Below are 20,363 nucleotides of genomic sequence, written 5' to 3'. Positions count from 1 at the left end.
CGCGCGTTTGGCCTATCTATAAATAAAGTACCTAATTATAAATAGCGAAGCATCCCGAGGAAATGGCCCGTGTGTCTTTTTTGTTTACGCACGCTCTTCCACAATTTATTATTAGTTTATTTAAATATATTTCTTACTCAGATTTGCATCGGAGATAAGGAGAAACTATCTCAATTTATTAAGGCATCCTCATTTGAGAAATAAATCTGTATATAGTTATATCACCGTCTTCGAGCGGCCCATCAAATTTTCCGCGCATAATAGAAAATTAATCGGACGCACGTTAAATTACGAATCGCAGCGCAACGGCGAGATGCCAAGTTATTTTTGGTGCGCGCACGTATACGTGACTTTTTTCCAAGGTCTGATATTACATCCAAAAGATGAACTTCATAAGCGCGAACATTGTGTTGTTTACGAACACTGAATAGATAACATGATCGAAGTTGCCTTTTTACAGAGAGACAGTTTAGTTTACATCGCGTCAAAATACATGTGCGTATAACTTAATGATAATAATTCAATATAATATAAGATATAGTTCGCGATTTAACATCTCGGCGTCGGAATGATAAGAAATGCTTGATATCCTGAACCGAGATTTTTGCAATTTATGAATCATGTTCTTATATCTGTTTTATCGGTTTTATCGGTTTTATCTAGTTCTCCGATGCTTCTTCTTGCATTGAAAATATTACCATGAAAAATAAATATAATATATTTATAATAAAATATAATAAAATATAATAAAATATTATATTGTCAATGGAATTCACGTTGATACGCCATGTAATATGTTTATATGGCACATAATTGTTATCTATAATTATCTATAAAAGTTATTACCAGACGATGATGCTAAAATACGATTTGTTATCGCGGCACTCCAGAGTCAAGAAGAAGATTCGAGATGCCACTTCACTCAAACGTAGACCGATCAAGCTGTCATCGAAAAAAAATTTAGAGATTTCATCTATTCTCCCACCATCAAAATACGATTCGCATTGTCTTGAATCTAATTATACAAATAATATGCGAATAAATAAATAAAAATCATCATGGATCCCACATATGTTTCTCTAATAAAAATAAAATTAATCTATATTGTCAAATCACATTCATTGAAATACCAGGTCAATATTTTTCAATACATGACTAAAGGTATTTTAATAATAATTACAATGATTATTGCGTTAACACAATATTGTTATTCATGCTAAATTGTTTCTTTTATTTATATTCACAAACTTTTCTCAAATTTACTTTGCACAGTCAGCGAAATATCAGTTACTAAAATACAGAACAAACCTATAAATTCGTGAAAAGAATTTAAAAAAATTTATAGAATGGAGGCACTGTTTTTTCGATGATTTCCTGATACTCCGGTAATCCAACAATCACACACAAACCTGTTTGTTCAGACAACAGAATTCTTTACTTCGTACGATCGACTGACTCTCTATCAGCGGTCCACGAAAAACTGTCTGCGAGGAGTCGCGCAAATTAAATGGCAAAATGCGACAAACGAATTGCGAGCAAGTTGCGCAGACAGATCGCGAATAAATCGTAAAAGAGTCGTAAGAGAATTACGAGCGTAAATATCTTCGACAATTTGATTTTACTACAAAGACAACAGAAGATCATTAAAATTTCAATTCTCATCGCGAAAGTAAAGGAAACACTCTTCTGCACGACCTAGGACGATTATTTTGGTATACCTGGGACAATCGAGAAGAAATCAACGCAAAAGACATAATATATTGATCATTTCAAAATAGTTTTCTTTATGTACGAAGCACTACCTGACTCATAAAAACTAAAGCATATATATTTATTTATATAACGATTGGTCTACAAGCATTTCTAGATTTGCGTACAACGCAATGAACTTGACATCTTCTCCTTAAAGCGAAGCTGATATCAGTCTATCAGAGGCATTTGCCCCCTTAATTCTACCCTAGTAGCACTATTCAATTTGGCGATACATTGGTTAAATATATATAAAGTATATATATTTATATTGATATGACCTGGTATATATATATATATATATTGGGCCAATATTATTTAATATAAAACCAATATCAGTTATAAATCAAATGCCAAAATAAATTAAATTGTCAACATTGTGCACTGTAATGACATCAATATTGGGTAAAAACTGAAATATTGGTTTTGTATTATTGCATTATTTGTCAATACTACTAATTATATAATTATCAGTGGACTACATCTTATACTATAAATTGAACATAATTATTGAAACTCTTATGTTAAAAATGTAAGTACTTTTGTGTCTTTAAAAACGGCAGGAAAGAATAATGTAGCCTCTCGCGGCAAATCGTAAACTAGAAAAGAAACTCATATTTTTTTATTTTACGTTCAAAATATAGAAAGAATTTTTCATAGACTTTTTAGCTTCTAAATTTGTAATTCTTACATACTTCTTGATATCTTAAAATAAAAGTAAAATAAAAATTTTGGACAACTTTATTCTTGTAAAAAACTATGCATAATATATATATATATATATATTATTATAATTATATAAATATATTAACATTTTAATGCATATAATGTGTACACACAATATTAATGTAAAACGTACATACTTCTTATTAAAAAATTAAAAGTGTCTGTGATATAATAATAGTAATAATACTAATATTTGAAATATAAAATAAATTTATGTAACATTAAAAAATGTATATAAATACTGGTGTATTTCAAAGGAAAAATAGACAGATTTATTGAAAAAATTTTGCAATTTTGGTAAAGAAGTGATGCAAAAAAATGTTATATCAATTTACTATAATTGCAACCAAGTAATAATGATAACCTGTTATTTTTTCAGATCATACATTTAAATATGGTCAGATTTAAGTCCCATATATTTATTTTTCTAGAAATCTTGTATGTTTGGTTGTTTAGATTTTAATAACAATCGGCCCAATATTATTTTTTATCATAGAGATATTGGCAACAGAAAAGAAATGAAAAATAAGTTTTATTAATATTACTTGAAAAAATATATGCATAGCCCAATATTGAAATTCGATATGGACCAGAAAACACAAGACATATCTATTTTGCAAATACCAACTAATGTTGGGAACCAGTTTGTAACCGATATTATCCTATTAGAGTATACTCGATACGCGTGCACTACCTATAGTTGATTTAAATCGATTGTTTGACCAACGAATCTTGAAGGAAAACACTTCGAGCACTAGGCATGCAGCGAGGTGTCGCTGCCATTAACAATGAGGTCAAGTTACACCGATAAACTTGATAAATTGATTTATATGATCGCCCGCCTCTCTCCAGATAATACTCGTAATACTATATAACGATAATACCACATACTCATCAAGCATGATATCGTAATGACAAATTGTGTGATAGAATCAAATTATATTATCTAATAAAAGTTTACCACGCGTTTTTTAATTAGATATAGATAAGTTTTAAGAAAACGAAATCCTTTTCTGTATAGTAAAAATTTGGCGCGCAATTCATTTTAACAGAAAATCTATTTCGGTCTTATAATAATTGTCAATTCGGAAAATATATATCCACGATAACTAACGATCTCTCAAATACTCGCTTAAACAGAGCAAATTGACACAATACAATGCAAAATCTGCCGAAAGATCAAAACGATGATAGGTTTGTTTCGTTATCTTAAAACGTCGATCGTCTTCAGACTTTGTCGTGAAAGCAAAAATTAAGTTGAATCAACATTGTGTTTCCCCCTAGATAGTACAATGTCCAAAAATCGGGACATAAGACGTCATAAAGACGTCATTTAAGACGTCATAAAGACGTCATTTAAGTCGTCTTTAAGACGTCTTATGTCCAAATTTTAGGCACTGTGTTATCTGGGCCCGTTTCTTTTGCTCTCGCAGTCCGGTATCGTCCTCGGTTCAAAAGTTAATCGCGATCGCGAGCAACGGAATCGGATCGAACGCCAGCGCGGATCTTACATGCAGTCACACGGGGCGGCGATCTCTTCAGATCGGATTGACGCGGCGCTCTCTCGATCGGCACGGCGCGGTTCGCAGGCGATTACTGACGTTTACGCCGTCTGCGAGCCGAGAGTCGAACACACGTCGAAAGAAGTTACTCAGGATCCGTAAAGTCGTCCAAGAATAGTAACGCGCTCCCTCGCCACCCCCTTAGCCGAGGGGCAGGGGGTCGATCTATATATATATATATATATGTATATATACGCACACGCACAAATCGGGAGGGATCGGTCCCCGGTCCCGCCACCGCCAACGCCCACTCTCCCTTTCGGGGAGAGACGCAGAGACGTGTGTGCGAAGAGGATCGGGTTTAAATTCGTATACGAGGGAAACAAAACGAAACGAGTCGGTCACCCGCTGGCCGCTGGCCTGACACTGAAGAGGAAACTAAGACGGTCATTGTTACGCGCCGCGCATCATATTATGCCATTATGCGCGATATTAAGTTCTTTCGTCACCTAGACGATCCCCTCCTTCTATATGCGGTTTTAGCAGAGTTCCTTCCTGGAGAAAATAACTCAGATAACACAACGTCGAAAATAGGGACATAAGACGTCTTAAAGACGTCATTAAGATTTTTCAGACATTTTTTGAAAAAATGAGTAGATGCCAAAAAACAAGTATCTGAGATTTTGAGATGAATAGGTGAAAACTGATGCTGTCGGAAAGTATTTATCATGTTTATCATGTTTAAAGAGCGAGAGGAGCAAAACGATTATTCTAAGTAAAGCTTTATTTTTTAAATTAAATTCCTCTCCTCTCTCCCCGAACATTTTTACGTTTTACGTTACGCGCATCGAGATCTGTATGCTTATAAAAAGTGCGACAAACTAACGCACGCCATTCGAAAGATAGAAAAAGTCATAGTCTGTTACAGTTGGGGCCTTATGCTAAAAATCACTGCCCATATATGGGCCGTTCTCTCAGGCGAGCGCCGCCCGTTCAAAGCGAGTTATCGCCTCGGCCCAGCGAAAGAGTTTCTACTTATAAAGACGCGGATACCATACATGGGCGAAAAGTCGATTGCACGTTCACGCGCGGCTATTGCTCCTCCTCTCGCGACAGCACGCGTGATTGGCGAGCTTTGAACACAGGATTCAGTCTTCGAATACGAAGGTTACTCGCTTCGCCAGAATTCAGAGATTTAATTGACTCTCAGGTACTTCTCGATGCCGGCGATTAGCATAGATGATTAAGCGGCATAAAGCCTTATTTATGAACTTTGTCATCCTTGATCTGACAATAATAACTATAAAAAAATGCCATGTGAATTGAAAAAACATTACAAATATTCAAACGTAGAAAAATATGTGACTAAAATATGCAACAAAACTGCGGGAGATAACGATATACTTTAAAGAAGATCGAGTTTTGCATAGATTTCAGTTAAATCTTATAATTAAAATAAAAATTGTCACAAATGTGCAGGAGATTTAAAGCATAAATAATTAAACTAAAAAAATATATATAAGGAATCAGAATTTTTATTAAAGAGATGTAGAAATATATTTATTTTCTCTTTCAGTATAAACCAATTTATAAGTCCTGATAAAAATAAATATATTTACAACATAGTTACAAAACTAAAAAAAAATATATATATATAATATGTATGTATCGGATGTATACGTATATATACATGCATGAGCAATTCAATAACGCCGCCAAATGCAACTACGCGACTCATAGACGTATATAATAGACTGAGCATTCCCATTGAAGAGCTTCCGGCAAGATCTGAAGGACAGAAGATATGCTTGTGGAGATGCTTTCCTTTTCTAAGCGACACAATTAGAAAAGGGAGAGCGTTTCCGCAAGCATATCTTGTGTCCTTCAGATCTTGCCGGAAGCTCTCCAATGGCAATGTTCTATTATATACGTCTATGACGCGCGGATTAATGCGACCATTTGTCCATAGCGGATCACAAAAACAAATCATATAATCGCATAATAAATTAACCACGTAAATTATAATCAAGTAACAATAATCAAATGGAAATCCTACATCGTCTATCGTTTGATATAGCTACGAAATAAATGTTAAGAGACAACTTGAGACTAAGTCAGAACCTAAACCTGCATTCAATATCATTCTAGTATTCATATAACTAGGTTTATAAACGTTAAATGTCTTTATCAGCGATTTTAAACTACACAAACACAACCCAACACGATAATATACACATTCCGATCTCGTTTTATAACACAGGATTAAAATGAATTTTAAAATTATTTAAATGATCTTACTTCCTTATAGATTCCTTATAGCAAAAAGAGCTACTTATAATCTTGGAGATATTAATCCAATTTTAATAGAAGTGTAATCGGAATGTATGTGCCTATGGATGATGATTGAATTGAAGATAAAGGTCAACAACAACATATAATACGCAACATTTTAGATGCGTATTTGAACATATGCGAATCCGTAAATCGTATAGTATATGAATTAATCGATATAACAGTATTCGCACAGAACATTCTAAAAATAAGTCGTTCGTAACAACTCCCTGCTCCAAGTTGTTCGCGTAAAAAATTTTTAGTGTTTCTTTACATTAAAACCACAGGTATCCAGTCTTAGATAAATATGAGTCGATAGTATACTGATACGATTATGCTTTTACTGAGATTACCGCTTTTTTCGCCGCTTCATCCAAATTATTCGCTGTAAGAATGGGCAATCCAGATTCGAACAAAACTTTCTTGGCTTCTGTCACATTAGTACCTAAGAAATAAATCATTAAAAAATACTTGAAATTTATTTATAAATTGTATTACAAGAACACAAATAAAAATAAACAAATTATAAATTTAAAGAACTTATAAATAATAAAAATAATAAAAGATTTAAACTATATTAATAAAAAAAAAAAAAAAAAAGAAAGGAGATTGGGGGGTCTTACCTTCTAGCCTTACAACAAGAGGTATTTTAAGTCCTAAATTTCGCGACGCTGCGATAATTCCTTTCGCTATCGTTGCACAATTCACGATACCTCCAAAAACGTTAACGAGAATGACTTTGACTTTTGGATCTGACGAAAAAAAAGAAATTTCCTTGCATTTCCTGTTTGTATCTAACAAAAGTCGTCCTGTGCATTACATACCTTCACTGAGGATTCTAAACGCCTGGAAAACTTGGTCTTCTTTTACACTACCGCCGACATCCAAGAAATTAGCTGGTGATCCTCCATTTAACTTAATAATATCCATTGTAGCCATGGCTAGGCCAGCTCCATTTACTATATATGCAATATAAAAGTATATTCGTATATATTTACAGGTCAACTGATTATATCATTCGTATGTTGTTCCTCACAGTTGTATACATTGGCTGCGTGGCAATATTCACTACCAGTACTGAAAATCTATGTATACGTAACGTATAGATTTTCAGTATTGACAGTATAAATATTGGAACGCAGTTATTATAACACATTATCATGTAATAACATTATTTCGTAATTCTCTATTTATTTAGTTGTTTAACTGTTTGAGTGCCGAAAGTAATTGCAAAAATTGTGCAAAAAATGCTAAACAATATGTTTGCGTTTCTTCTATTCCGTGTCAAAAAGTAACCATGATAAGTAAAACTTACTACATGTAATTTTTTTATCTATTTTTAATAAGTTGAAAAAAATTACTTCAATTATAAAATCTAATCAGTATATAAAATCTTATTTTGTGAGAATTACAGTAGAAGAATTACAGTAGAAGCTGAGTGCATTATCAAACCTGCAACAGCACATTTTAACAATGCAATCATATCGCATGGCACTCAAAATGGTCAACAGTCAATTTGTTTATTGCAAAAATATTAGCAATAAGATATACTTTACCTAGACATCCTATATTACCATCCATACCAATATAATTTAAGTTAAATCGCGATGCATCCACTTCTCTGGGATCTTTCTCGCTGACGTCTTCCAAGGCAAATAGGTCTCGCTGCCTAAATTGGGCATTGTCGTCGAATGCGATTTTTGCGTCTACCGCTACCACTTGCTTGTCCGTCGTCTCCACCAATGGATTTATTTCAACTTGCAGGGCGTCAATATCCACGAATAACTTCCATAAGTTTTTCAATTCATACATGGCTTTATTAAGCATATCCGCATCGGAGAATCCCAGAAAGACGCACACATCCTTCGCTATCTCATCATTGATCCCGTCATAAATGTCCAATGGAACGGTTTTGATCTGCTCGGGATGCTTCTCTGCGACCGCCTCGATATCCATTCCACCCGCTGGAGACGCTATCAACACTGGACCGTTGTGCTGACGATCCATAAGAATACAGACGTAAGTCTCGCGCGCGATATCCACCGACTCGGCTATCATAATTTTCTGCACCAGTATGCCATCCTTCGAGGTCTGTTTAGTGATGAGTCGATGACCTAACATATTCTTCACGTAATTTGCAACGGCATTACGGCTATTAAAAGAGAAAAAAAGGGAATCAAAATTATATAATACTGTTTACGTTTATTGGGTAAATGTCTCATTTAACGGCCACATCTTACTCTCTCTGATTATATTTTAACAAAAATACACTTATTTAATATGTTTTTATGTAACACAACAAAAGTTTTAAAAGCAAAAATTGTAACTCTAAAAGCAGAAATTAAGCACTAAACTGACCTAACACAAATCTAATCCTATAACTAATTTTAATTTTAACTCTTTGTCTGTTTTTTTGCACCCTTGGAGTGTATACGTAGGTCTGTCACGTTTGACGCTATTTTTCCCTACCTTGAAGTATTCTAAAAAATGTGAAAAAATTCACAAAACATCTGTCTACATTGTAATTGACGATTTTATAGTCATTTTGATAAACATTGTTTATTTAATATTTTCTGGCAAGCTTGCAAGTTTTACAGTTACAAGCAGATATCGTTTTGGCTCAGACGCCGTGGACCCACATATTTACAGAGGATTAATTAAATTACATCAATGCTTACTCTTTGGTAAGATGTACACCTCCCTTGAATCCATTATCAAACCATCCTTTGCCACGGCCACCAGCTAAGACTTGAGCCTTAATAACAAATTCATCGGCCTCTGCAAGAAACACAAAGCTGCAGAATATATAATTATATCGGTTCCCAAGTGAGTTACCGTCAACATATTGGCCAGACGTGGGCATAATTGCTACGCTACATATTGACTGCAAAAGCATGATAGAACGTAATAATATTGCCATCAGCATCGCGAGCTCTCTCACACACAAATGTACATACTCCGGGACACTCACGTAGCTTGTCCAAGGCGGAATTCGTTTTGGTTAGGTCGTCGACGATAGCGAAGTTCTGCACCGACACACCGGAGTCACGCAGAAGTTCCTTGCTCTGGTACTCCAGCAGGTTCAGGTACCTCGCGGACGACACGCGGACGATCTCCGTGCTCCTCTCGAGCAACCGCGCTGCGCGCATGGAGCGGTCGAGCACTCGCAGCATGGTTAACCTCTCCGAAGATTCGATGCACCGAACGAGAGAAAGGAAGGCTGCCGGTCAATTGACGTCAGCGATCTTAGGCAATTTATTTCTCTTTGCATTCGCGGTTGCGTCACAATCGATATCGTTATCTCGGCATTACTAATGTCTCGACGAGAGACGAGATAATGAACATGAGCCGATTATCGAACCTGTCGGCTGAACCGCTGAACCTAAAGTCGCATGTCGCATGGAACATGGAATTCATGAAAGGGGCATTTATCACGAATATCACGATCTAATGCGTCGCCGCTCGGTGGTGCTGTAAGCAGAGTCGAGGTAGTGATCTTTTTTTTCAGGTCTCAGAACTTTTCAGATTTTTCATACGAATTGGAACATTTTTGAGAAAAACTCAGACAAAATAATAATAAAATATAATCAGATTTTTCCCGCCAATACATCTTTGTAAAAATCTGAATAAATATGAGAAATCATATGCAATTTATCAGAAATGTTTATACATACGCCGCGGATACTGAAATGGTTCGAAAATTCTCAGCCAATTATTTCTGAAAGTATCTGAGAAATTATATATTTTTTGAGAATTTTTTATAAGTGATCAATTCTTAGAAAATTTCTGAGAAAATATAAGAAATTTTTTCACCCAAGTTATGAATAATAACAACAGAAACTATAAAGAAAAAGAGTAAAAAGATATTGACAAAGACTCAGCGGAAGATAAAAAAGTTTTTAAAAGTACTGTCCAAGCAAATAAACATTATTATGGCAAACTTTTAATTAAAATATTTTAGTATTAATAAGGTATATTTAATGTTAAGGTATTTAAAATTAAAAAAGAGCTGATTGAGCATTTTAGCTTGCATAATTAACAGTTGAATTGTGAAAGACAGTATAGATATACTTAAGGGGATGCTAAAGCCGTTCAAATTACCGACAATTACAGTCAAAGGTCTCATTTTGAAACGGCTTTACAGATCGCAAAATCCTTTTACAGGAGTAAAGTAGAGGTACTAATGAAGGGTGGGATTGTCAAATAATTAGCAATAATTGAAAAAATTTTTTAAATGCTGTCACTTCATAACCTTATTTTCTAATATAAACAGTTGTATAAGTAATATGTACGAAATTAAACTTTCCCACCCTTCAGAAGACGTGCACAAACAATAACGTACCTTTGAAATTGAGATTGAAAGCCTGGAATAAAAATGAGAGCTTTGAAACGATCGTGTATATTTTTCACAAATATTCACGCAGAGCAGCAATCATGTCACAGCAGTAGTTCACGGATCTTGCAAAAGATGACGCAATGGCGCACGCAGCTGTGAAGGGGCCTTTTCATGCTGACGCTCGACGCTCATTTTCAGCGGCAAGAAGGTCGCATGACCACACGTGACGTCGGCGTCAATTGAAATTCATGAAAAGGAAAACAGCGTCAAAATTTCGGCGTCTTCGCGCTGCTTTGGCTTTGACGCTAAAGCTGAGAAAATCCAGCTTTCTTTGCTTGACGCTAGCGTCAGCGCGAAATCACGTGATTTTGCGATACGCTGAAACGAGCGTCCCATGAATTCGCACCTTGAGCAGTTTCGGGGTTGGCTTAAGGTGCGAATTCATGGGACGCTCGTTTCAGCGTATCGCGAAATCACGTGATTTCGCGCTGACGCTAGCGTCAAGCAAAGAAAGCTGGATTTTCTCAGCTTTAGCGTCAAAGCCAAAGCAGCGCGAAGACGCCGAAATTTTGACGCTGTTTTCCTTTTCATGAATTTCAATTGACGCCAACGTCACGTGTGGTCATGCGACCTTCTTGCCGCTGAAAATGAGCGTCGAGCGTCAGCATGAAAAGGCACCTTTATACATTTGTCTGGTTCCTACACAGCAATCGAACCAGGACAGATATATGATACAGATATCTCGTTAGGCATTTTTACATTTTTTTCAATTATTACTAATTATTTTACAATCCCACCCTTCATTATAGTACTTAAACTTTACTCCTATAAAAGGATTTTGCGATCTATAATGAAGCCGTTTCAAAGAACGAGCTTTGACAGATATGTCGTATACAGGGGCCCGATTTTCTATCGACAAACGTATGCGTAAACTATGCTCTAATAGAAAAGCTGCAAGCTTATTGGCTAAAAACTGGGCGATAGATCCAATCAATTTGCAGCCTTTCTGTTAGAGCAGAGTTTGCGCATACGTTTCTCGTTAGAAAATCGGGCCCCAGATGCCTCGTTAGACAAGGACAGTTATTTCTCGCGTATAATATTATTCCTTTGTATGTAATTTGCATGCACCCATTTATTCCTCTCTTTCTCTCTCTCTCTCTCTCTCTCTCTCTCTCTCTCTCTCTCTCTCTCTCTCTCTCTCTCTCCCTCTCTCTCTCTCTCTCTCTCTCTCTCTCTCTCTCTCTCTCTGTCTCCATCCCTGTCCCCCTCTCTCTTAGTACACTGATGGGTAGCGTATGTACATACACTTAGTATGGTAAAATCAGGATTTTTTGGAAGTGTGGTATTAAGATTCTAGGGTATATTTGAAGAAAGAAAAACGGTAATATTATTTAGGACAAAAAACTCTCTATTTATTATTTCGTTGATAAAATGTTAGGAAATATAAACAAAAAAATACATATATAAATTAAATATATTATTTTTTTATTGTTACTGTCAAAAGTAAATAATATTACATAAAACTAGAGCGATAATGCAATTATTGAACATAGATATACATACACACGCACACGCATACGCAATCGCACATATAGGTATACGCATACGGCATACGCACATACATATATTATTCTTATTGATTTTTCTGTGGGCCCCAGGCCCCAGGCCCCGTCGACGATGACGATATCACGGACACGTACGGGACGTCTCCAGAATCATGCTCCGATTACTTTGTACAAGAATAATTCTGCATAAATTTTTCTTTTGTGCCTTTATATCATATGCATTTTTCAAGCAAAATGCATTTGCAGAATTATATATATATATATATATACACACATCTTTCATCGCGTAAATTCGCGTAAAATCTTCCTATAGCTTCTTCTCCTCTCTATATTAAAATGAAAGAAACGTATCCGACTAAAAAAGGCCCGTTTGCCAGTCTCACGCGAAAAGCGAACGTCGATTTTATAACACAATGGCTGCGTTCGGGAAGCGCGCTATTAGCACTATTGCATCATTCTATCTTTATCGCTCATCAAGTATAAAACAAGGATAAAATAAACAAATAGCACTAATAGCGTCTTCTCGAACGCCACCCAATAAATTAGTATTTAGCATCTCGAATGTCTATCAAGAAACGAGGGTCATTTTTTTGTTTTCTAAGAGAATTCAATCACTCTCTAACCGAATTTCACTAATATCTAAACGTCAGAAACGCACGTGGTCCGAGTTAGCACAGTCCGACAGATTTCTTTCTATAGGCGGCATAGTTGCCAAAATATATTTCATGAAAAGAAAATTAATCTGCAAAAATCAAATAATATTATGAGCACGAAAAAATATACACGAAGAATTTACTTTGAGAATCAGAAAGATTTAAAAAACGCGACAAATTTTTTTTCCCTCCGGATGAAATTCCAACGTGCGCTTCTAAGGTCAACGCGCATCCTTTGCTAAACGAATGAATTCATACACGTTTTGCTGCCAGATTTTTATTGACGTGATATACAGACGGGTGTATGTACATCTGAGCCTCAATAAAGCGCGAGTTTAATCGTAAATCAATTATGCGAAAAATCGTAGATCTTATATTCGTCAATAAAGTTATAAAATCCGCAAACAATGCGAAAATTTGCGCATAGTCCCTCGTGATCAAATATATAAATGCATCGCGTTGCTTCGCTAATGATCGGATAAACTCTTTCTCGAAAACGCAACAAAATATTTGCTCCACGAAATAAGCTCGCACAAATCGCATCTGACAAAACTGAAATTTAACAATTATATGTAAAATCAAAAGCTATAAATTAGTTTTTTGTTTTTAACAAGAGAAAGTTGAGACATGTAGCGATAAAATTGAATGAATTCCCAACACGATATAGATAAGTTTAATAACTTTTTTCTACGGTTTTCGTTTCCTTTTTAAGAAATAAAGAAGTTAAAAAAAATCAATATAAAGTAATCTTGGTGTAAATTTTCAAAAGGAGAAAAGCAAGTTTGAAAGAATAATATGATAAATCAACATTCTCTGAATACATATTAAAAACCATTCAATTTTTTCCCTACTTAGTTGGCATTACCGACGTCGAGGAAGTTCGGCCTTAGCTTTAGCATCCCCTTAAATCTGAAAGTTTTTCAAAAGTATATGTAATTCCTGCAATTGATATCTTTTCTTCTGAAAAAACACACACACGCGTTGAATATATTAAATATATTTATGGCGAGGTTTATATATGTTAATGTTTGTTAGTTTAGGACAAATTAACTGTCATTTAAAACCATATTCTGTGTTTCAAAATTGTATCATTATATCTCAATTGCATCAAACATTGTCGTTTAAAAATTATCTTACTTTTCGACATCTTCACCAAAAGGCTTCATTTGTGTCTTACGTTCTCTGGATTGGTTTTGGTAAATGAATTTTACTTCTTTATAACGGCCTGCCGATTTTGAGTGTCGAATGCGGACTAGCTGATTAGCTCGTCGGATGTTCAATAGGTAAGCCCAAAGACAGTAACCAAATTTCAATTAACACTAATTAAACGTTGTTTATTATAATTGTGAATATTACATTATTACGTGAACTATATTTACATTGCAGTTGCGCGTGACGCGCTCGATTACAAAAAAGGTTTACGCGGGCTGTATGGAACGGTTAAACGCAAGCAAGATGCGCTCAGGATTACAAATAGAAGTTTACGCGGGCTATATACAAAACAGCTAAACGGCGAGATGCACTCCTGATCACGATCGAAGTTTATGTGTGCTATTGACTACACTATATGCGAATGGTCCGGCACGAGATGCACACGTACGTATCTGCGAAGGCGCGAATTAAGCGCGGTCGGGATGATTTAGCGGGAATGAAAGCCGCCGCGCCAATGGCTATAGACAGACTCGGACGCACTAGCGCTAAGATATCTTGGCCGAGACCAAGTTTTCTTGACCCCGCGGTTTTGCCGGTGCGAGCGAGGATTTGCCGGTGAGACGGGAGTTCGAGCGGCGCCCAAGATCCCTTGGACCGAGGACAAGATCACTTGACCCCGGGTTCTATGCTGCTCTTCGGGATACGCGGAGTGCTTAGGAGCTGGAGAACAACGGATCGGAAGCTGACTCGAAGCGAAGTCTCGCTCTGGGCCTGGTGATCGGCCTTTTAAACCCCTTCGGAGCGATATGGTTCGGTGGGGGTAGAAGACCCCCCTCTCCGAGCGAGGAGAGCGCCAGGGGTTAAAACGGAACGGAGTGGAATTACGGGCTTATATCGGCTATCACCTATCATCGTTATCGGTAGACTTGTAAAGTGGCCGGACGGCATCCGGGACCTGGGTGATGACCGCCGGGAACGATGCCCTTATGGGGGTGCAATGTTACATTTTATGGGTTATAGTCCGAAAGCCCACCGCAAAAATTTGGGTCCATCGCTTTTATGGATAAATTTACTTGCAAAAGGTAGTTTATAAGTCGTATTATCATAAACGATTGTCAGCCAAACTTGTACCCCCTGCGTTATGAGCAATAAAAATTTATTAATAATTGGATTTCTAAGCGATTTGGGTCTATCACTTTTATGGACGAAACTTGTTTCATTCGAAAGGGCATCAAATTCCCTTTCAGAAAATACCCGGCTGATTTGCCCTGGCCCCTGCAAAACCCAGGCTGATCATGATTTTTGACTCAACGCGCGAGTCAGATCGAGCGTGGCGTTTGAAATGCGCGCCGTAAACAAGGACAGAGCGTCACGCTTTTATTTATACTTTGGATACTATCTAATATCATAAATTTTTAAGGGGATCCTAAAGTGAAGGCTGAACTTCCTCGACGTCGGTAATGTCAACATTTCTAATCCTGTTTTCTATGTCATATATCTATATCTGTCCTTGTCTAACGAGAGACATCTGTCCTTGTTTCGCGTGCTGCGCCATCTCTCGCTACACGCAATGTCAACCTGAATGTGCTTTTGCACATATAAAAGTTTATTTAAACTAATCTTTTTTCTAGGTTTTCAATCTTAGATCTAATTGCATGATATTGTTCTTAAATGTTGTCCCTAGGTCATGCCGGTCTAATTTTGTGGATATTTATTGTGGAATTTTTGTACAAAGCAAATATTGTCGTCACGTATAACAAAAATTAACAAAAATATTAATTTTTTCTCGTTTTCGATATAAATTCGACCACCATGACCTAGATTTTGATGCGTACTTTAATTCTAGACAAGAATTTTGCATTTCTATAAAGCCAATTAAAAGATTAGTGCTAAGAAAAAAAGCCGGTATTACAGACGGCTTTAGGATCCCCTTAAAGATCATAATTGTTGTTATTGTTATTATTTAACGTTTATGATATTATAATATTGTGTAGGGATTAAGAATATTTTTGATTTTCTTTATCATTCATATTATTATATTTTATATGTTAATTATATACTTTTATCATTTATCATAGTTAAAAATATCATATTTCCAGATAAAAAGTATGGAACTGTCAGAGAACGTAATGTAAATTGGAATTTTGTTGAATATTTCCAAGTTTTTTACATTTTTTTATAATTAATTGAATTTTAACAAAATCATAGCAAATACTACACGGAAAAAAATAAACTGTAAAAAATCGTCAGAAATCTGATGACTATTTACAGTTTATTATGTAACTCGGCCACGGGTAATGATAAACTCGTAATTTTTCAATAAAATAAATGAGATACTACTAACACGTCAAATGAATTTTTGATATGCACATCAATGCTTTTTACAGTGTATAATAATATTAATATATATTCAAACAGTAAGATTAGGTTCATACATCAATTTATAATAAAAATTCAGTAAAATGACTAAATTACAGTGCTAAACAGTATCTTTTATTGATAATTTTATTATTTTTTACATATCATTTTTTCCGTGTAGTATTTGCTATGATTTTGTTAAAATTTAATTAATTATAAAAAAATGTAAAAAACTTGGAAATATTCGACAAAATTCCAATTTACATTACGTTCTCTGACAGTTCCATACTTTTTATCTGGAAATATGATATTTTTAACTATGATAAATGATAAAAGTATATAATTAACATATAAAATATAATAATATGAATGATAAAGAAAATCAAAAATATTCTTAATCCCTACACAATATTATAATATCATAAATGTTAAATAATAACAATAACAACAATTATGATCTTTAAAAATTTATGATATTAGATAGTATCCAAAGTATAAATAAAAGCGTGAGGCTCTGTCCTTGTTTACGGCGCGCATTTCAAACGCCACGCTCGATCTGACTCGCGCGTTGAGTCAAAAATCATGATCAGCCTGGGTTTTGCAGGAGCCAGGGCAAATCAGCCGGGTATTTTCTGAAAGGGAATTTGATGCCCTTTCGAATAAAACAAGTTTCGTCCATAAAAGCGATGGACCCAAATCGCTTAGAAATCCAATTATTAATAAATTTTTATTGCTCATAACGCAGGGGGTACGAGTTTGGCTGACAATCGTTTATGATAATACGACTTATAAACTACCTTTTGCAAGTAAATTTATCCATAAAAGCGATGGACCCAAATTTTTGCGGTGGGCTCTCGGACTATTAGGCCCAATTTTAATTTCTGGTCTGATCATTTTGCAAACTATAAATATTAGCAGAATTTTGCTAATATTTACACTGTCTTTGTTCATTCAATCTTGAGATACCTCTAATATGCACAGTATAAATAAGTAGTAAGTATAAGATAATACTGTGCCTAATGCTTGTCGGAGAACAAGCTCATTTTTTCCTTGTTACTCGTTAATTTTTTTTCTACAACTGTCTCTCGTATGGATAATCAAACACATATGACAATGTATTTTAAATAAATGTATACGTTCACCTCAGAATAAAAATGTAATTAATATTATGAGTTAATCGTTAATTTTAATAGTCATATAAACTTTTATAAAATTGAATATCGAAGTGTTAAGGATTTAATAGATAAATGACTCGGAGAGGATGCTATGTAGTTTCTTTGCCTCGTGTTGTGAAATAATAGAACGATAGCGAATGCATTTTTGGCATATAAGGCGTTACTTATCGTTACTAGATAAAATATATATATCTATACTATTATTATAAAGCAACAGGGTTTGCATTTTTTTTGTTCGCTATGATCTCGGAAACCAATGGACCGAATTTTTACCAAACATATATGAAACAGGGGTAGAATTTTCCGACGAGTGCTATAAAGTATATAATTTTTCGTTACCGATCTTTTTGGAAACCGGTACGGAAATTTTTTCAATTTTTCGGGAATTAATTGACCGGATCTTGAAGAAATGTATATGAAGTAAGGGTAGAATTTTACGGGGAGCGCCATGATATGTATAGTTTTTGTTACCGATTTTTTGGGAATCGGGGGAGAGAGAGAGAGAGAGAGAGAGAGAGAGAGAGAGAGAGAGCAGAGCGAGGATATCAGAGAAGCGAGCAGAGAGAGAGAGACGAGCGCTATGATCTTAGATCTCTAGGAGAGAGAGATAGATAGAGAGCGAGAGAGATAGAGATCGAGTCGCGCAGAGAGAGAGAGAGACAGACAGACTATTTGCGTGTCTTAATACACATGTTCTCCGGGACGAAGCCCGGCGGGGCATGCTAGTATTATATATATGGTATATATGTTATATCCAATACCGAAAACGCTCAGTGCTCAGTGAGCGAAAAAAATTGCCACAACGCGTTGTGGACGGTGCTGATTATCCACAACGCGTTGTGTGCGTTTGAGAAACGTCCACGACGCATTCTGCATAACGTGTATGTACTTTAAGTTATAAAACGCCTTAGATAGGTACCTAAATTTGATATATGTTAAATATACAGTAATAAGGGGCATGTGTACGAAAAATCAAGTGAGGTTACCAACACTTTACAAGAAATAAGTCATTCTAAATATGCGTTCGCGGAGCGTGCCATTGTCATTCTATCCTTGTTTACATCTAATGAACGAGAAAGATAGAATGATGCAAATCGCCACGTCCGAGGTTTTCAACGAATAATACATGTACTTAGCGATCAAATGAATACATTATTCATGTCTTAAAATATTCCCTGAAGTTTCCGGATTTCGTACATACCTTGAAAATATAAGGGCTTACCGAATGTTTTGCTCTGATATATGAGGTTAAATAAGTAGTGGATCCAATCGCATATTGCTTTACTCGTACTGTCATGCCTGACCTAACGTAAATCGAGTCCAATACCGCACTACTAGGCCGCAGGGGGAATTGATCCGCGCAATTCCTTGGGCCCAACGCACCCACGGCATACCGAGTTCAGTACACCGCGGACATACACACACAGTTACACATACGCACAGTCATATACATAATCAAGAGAGGGTTTCTGACCACAATCCTCCCCTCTCTTGATTGTCTCAAAAGTGTCTTCCAGTGTGCGAGATGAAAAGGGATTTTACATAAGGGATCATAGTCTAAAGAGAAAAAATTGTACGAGGAAAAAAAAGGAATACTTAAATGTGCGAGATAAAAAAAGGAATTTATAAGGTGGAAGAAAGCATAGGGAATCATTGTAGACCAAAGAGAAAGGATTGTACGAGGAAAAAAAGGGATTAAGTATATAGGATTTGAAGAAAACCACGGATCAAGACCAAAAACCTCTGACGCTATATAGCCCAAAGGCGAGGCTGAAGGCGTTAATAACCCCAACCGCGCGCGCGCGGGGTTAACAACTACAAAAAAAACCGCACTACTGTGATATTTGTTTAATTAGTAAATAATTAAATACGGTTAAATCGTGTGTGTAAAATCATGTTATATTATTATAATTATTGGGATGTTGTGTAATGTTTGTCAATATGTTTGTTTTCAATTACCTCATGACGGACTGTTACTTGACTAGCTGGGTCCGCGAAAGGACCACCTTAAGTGCCAGGAAGAAGAAGAAGAAGTAAAAAATATACGTAAATGTTGCTTGAGTATCTTGCGTGTTTTACGTTATCTGAAAATTTATTTTAAACAAGACAAAGCGCGGCTCAAACCTGTAAAAAGATTTGTACAGTATATGGTGAGGATGCCGTAAAAGAACGCGTATGCCAAAAGTGGTTTGCGAGATTTCGTTGCGGACATTTTTCCGTCAAAGACAAACCACGCTCAGGCCGACCAAATGAAATCGATAGCGACAAATTGAAGACGATGATCGACTCCAATCCACACTACACGACGCGGGAGATTGCAGACGTTCTCCTAATATCGAAATCGAGCGTGGAAAATTATCTGCATCAACTTGGATACGTTAGCCATCTCGATGTTTGGGTTCCACACGAACTGAGCGAAACTCATTTAATCCAACGCATTTCCATCAGCGATTCACTCGGAAAACGTGAGAAAAGCGATCCATTTCTGAAGCGTATGGTAACTGGCGATAAAAAATGGATCGTCTACAATAACATCACGCGCAAAAGACCGAGCAAGATTATGCTCTCAATTTGGTGGGATTGGAAAGGTGTTGTGTATTACGAGCTACTTCCGAAGAACAGAACGATCAATTCAGATTTTTACTGTAGTCAGCTGGATAAATTAAATGCAGCGATCCACGAGAAGCGTCCAGAATTGGTGAATCGTAGAGGCGTCGTCTTTCACCATGACAACGCTAGGCCGCACACATCTCTAGCACTACAAACCCGGCAAAAATTATTGGCGCTAGGCTGGGATGTCTTACCACATCCTCCGT

General features: G+C 36.0%; 2 protein-coding genes across 5 annotated transcripts in view; both read right to left on the bottom strand.

The window, feature by feature from the left end:
• Positions 1-4,091, bottom strand: part of Cher (filamin A protein cher) — a 59,155-nt gene extending 55,064 nt beyond the window's left edge. For 2 of the 4 annotated variants that reach the window (XM_077426546.1, XM_077426545.1), the window contains exon 1: positions 3,987-4,079. The gene's annotated coding sequence lies outside the window, so the exon portion shown is untranslated. Of the gene's footprint in view, positions 1-3,986 lie in introns of all 4 variants that reach the window. The other 2 variants (XM_077426544.1, XM_077426547.1) reach the window with 2 other exon arrangements.
• A 1,403-nt stretch (positions 4,092-5,494) lies between these two features.
• Positions 5,495-9,701, bottom strand: LOC143908770 (succinate--CoA ligase [GDP-forming] subunit beta, mitochondrial-like). The gene is made up of 6 exons (XM_077426556.1): positions 9,280-9,701; positions 8,987-9,086; positions 7,865-8,460; positions 7,133-7,267; positions 6,932-7,060; positions 5,495-6,753 (listed from the first exon to the last, which is right to left on the bottom strand). The coding sequence occupies exons 1-6, from the start codon at positions 9,479-9,481 to the stop codon at positions 6,641-6,643; spliced, it is 1,275 nt and encodes a 424-aa protein (XP_077282682.1). The 5' UTR covers positions 9,482-9,701; the 3' UTR covers positions 5,495-6,640.
• Positions 9,702-20,363: the final 10,662 nt, after the last annotated feature.

This window comes from Temnothorax americanus, unplaced genomic scaffold, assembly GCF_048541705.1.
Source record: "Temnothorax americanus isolate GAGA-0224 unplaced genomic scaffold, ASM4854170v1 Scaffold115, whole genome shotgun sequence".
In the NCBI taxonomy this organism is placed as follows: domain Eukaryota; kingdom Metazoa; phylum Arthropoda; class Insecta; order Hymenoptera; family Formicidae; genus Temnothorax; species Temnothorax americanus.
Note: the sequence above shows the minus strand (reverse complement) of the source record. Positions and strands in the feature narration are given on the sequence as shown.

Bases quoted from the DNA above. Each gene is read 5' to 3' on its own strand.
- LOC143908770 (XM_077426556.1), bottom strand. From the start codon at position 9,481: ATGCTGCGAGTGCTCGACCGCTCCATGCGCGCAGCGCGGTTGCTCGAG. The intron at 8,461-8,986 runs GTAAGCATTGAT...CTCTTTTAATAG, and splicing joins GGTGTACATCTTACCAAAGA to CCGTAATGCCGTTGCAAATT. The intron at 7,061-7,132 runs GTATGTAATGCA...TTTTTTCGTCAG, and splicing joins GTTTAGAATCCTCAGTGAAG to ATCCAAAAGTCAAAGTCATT.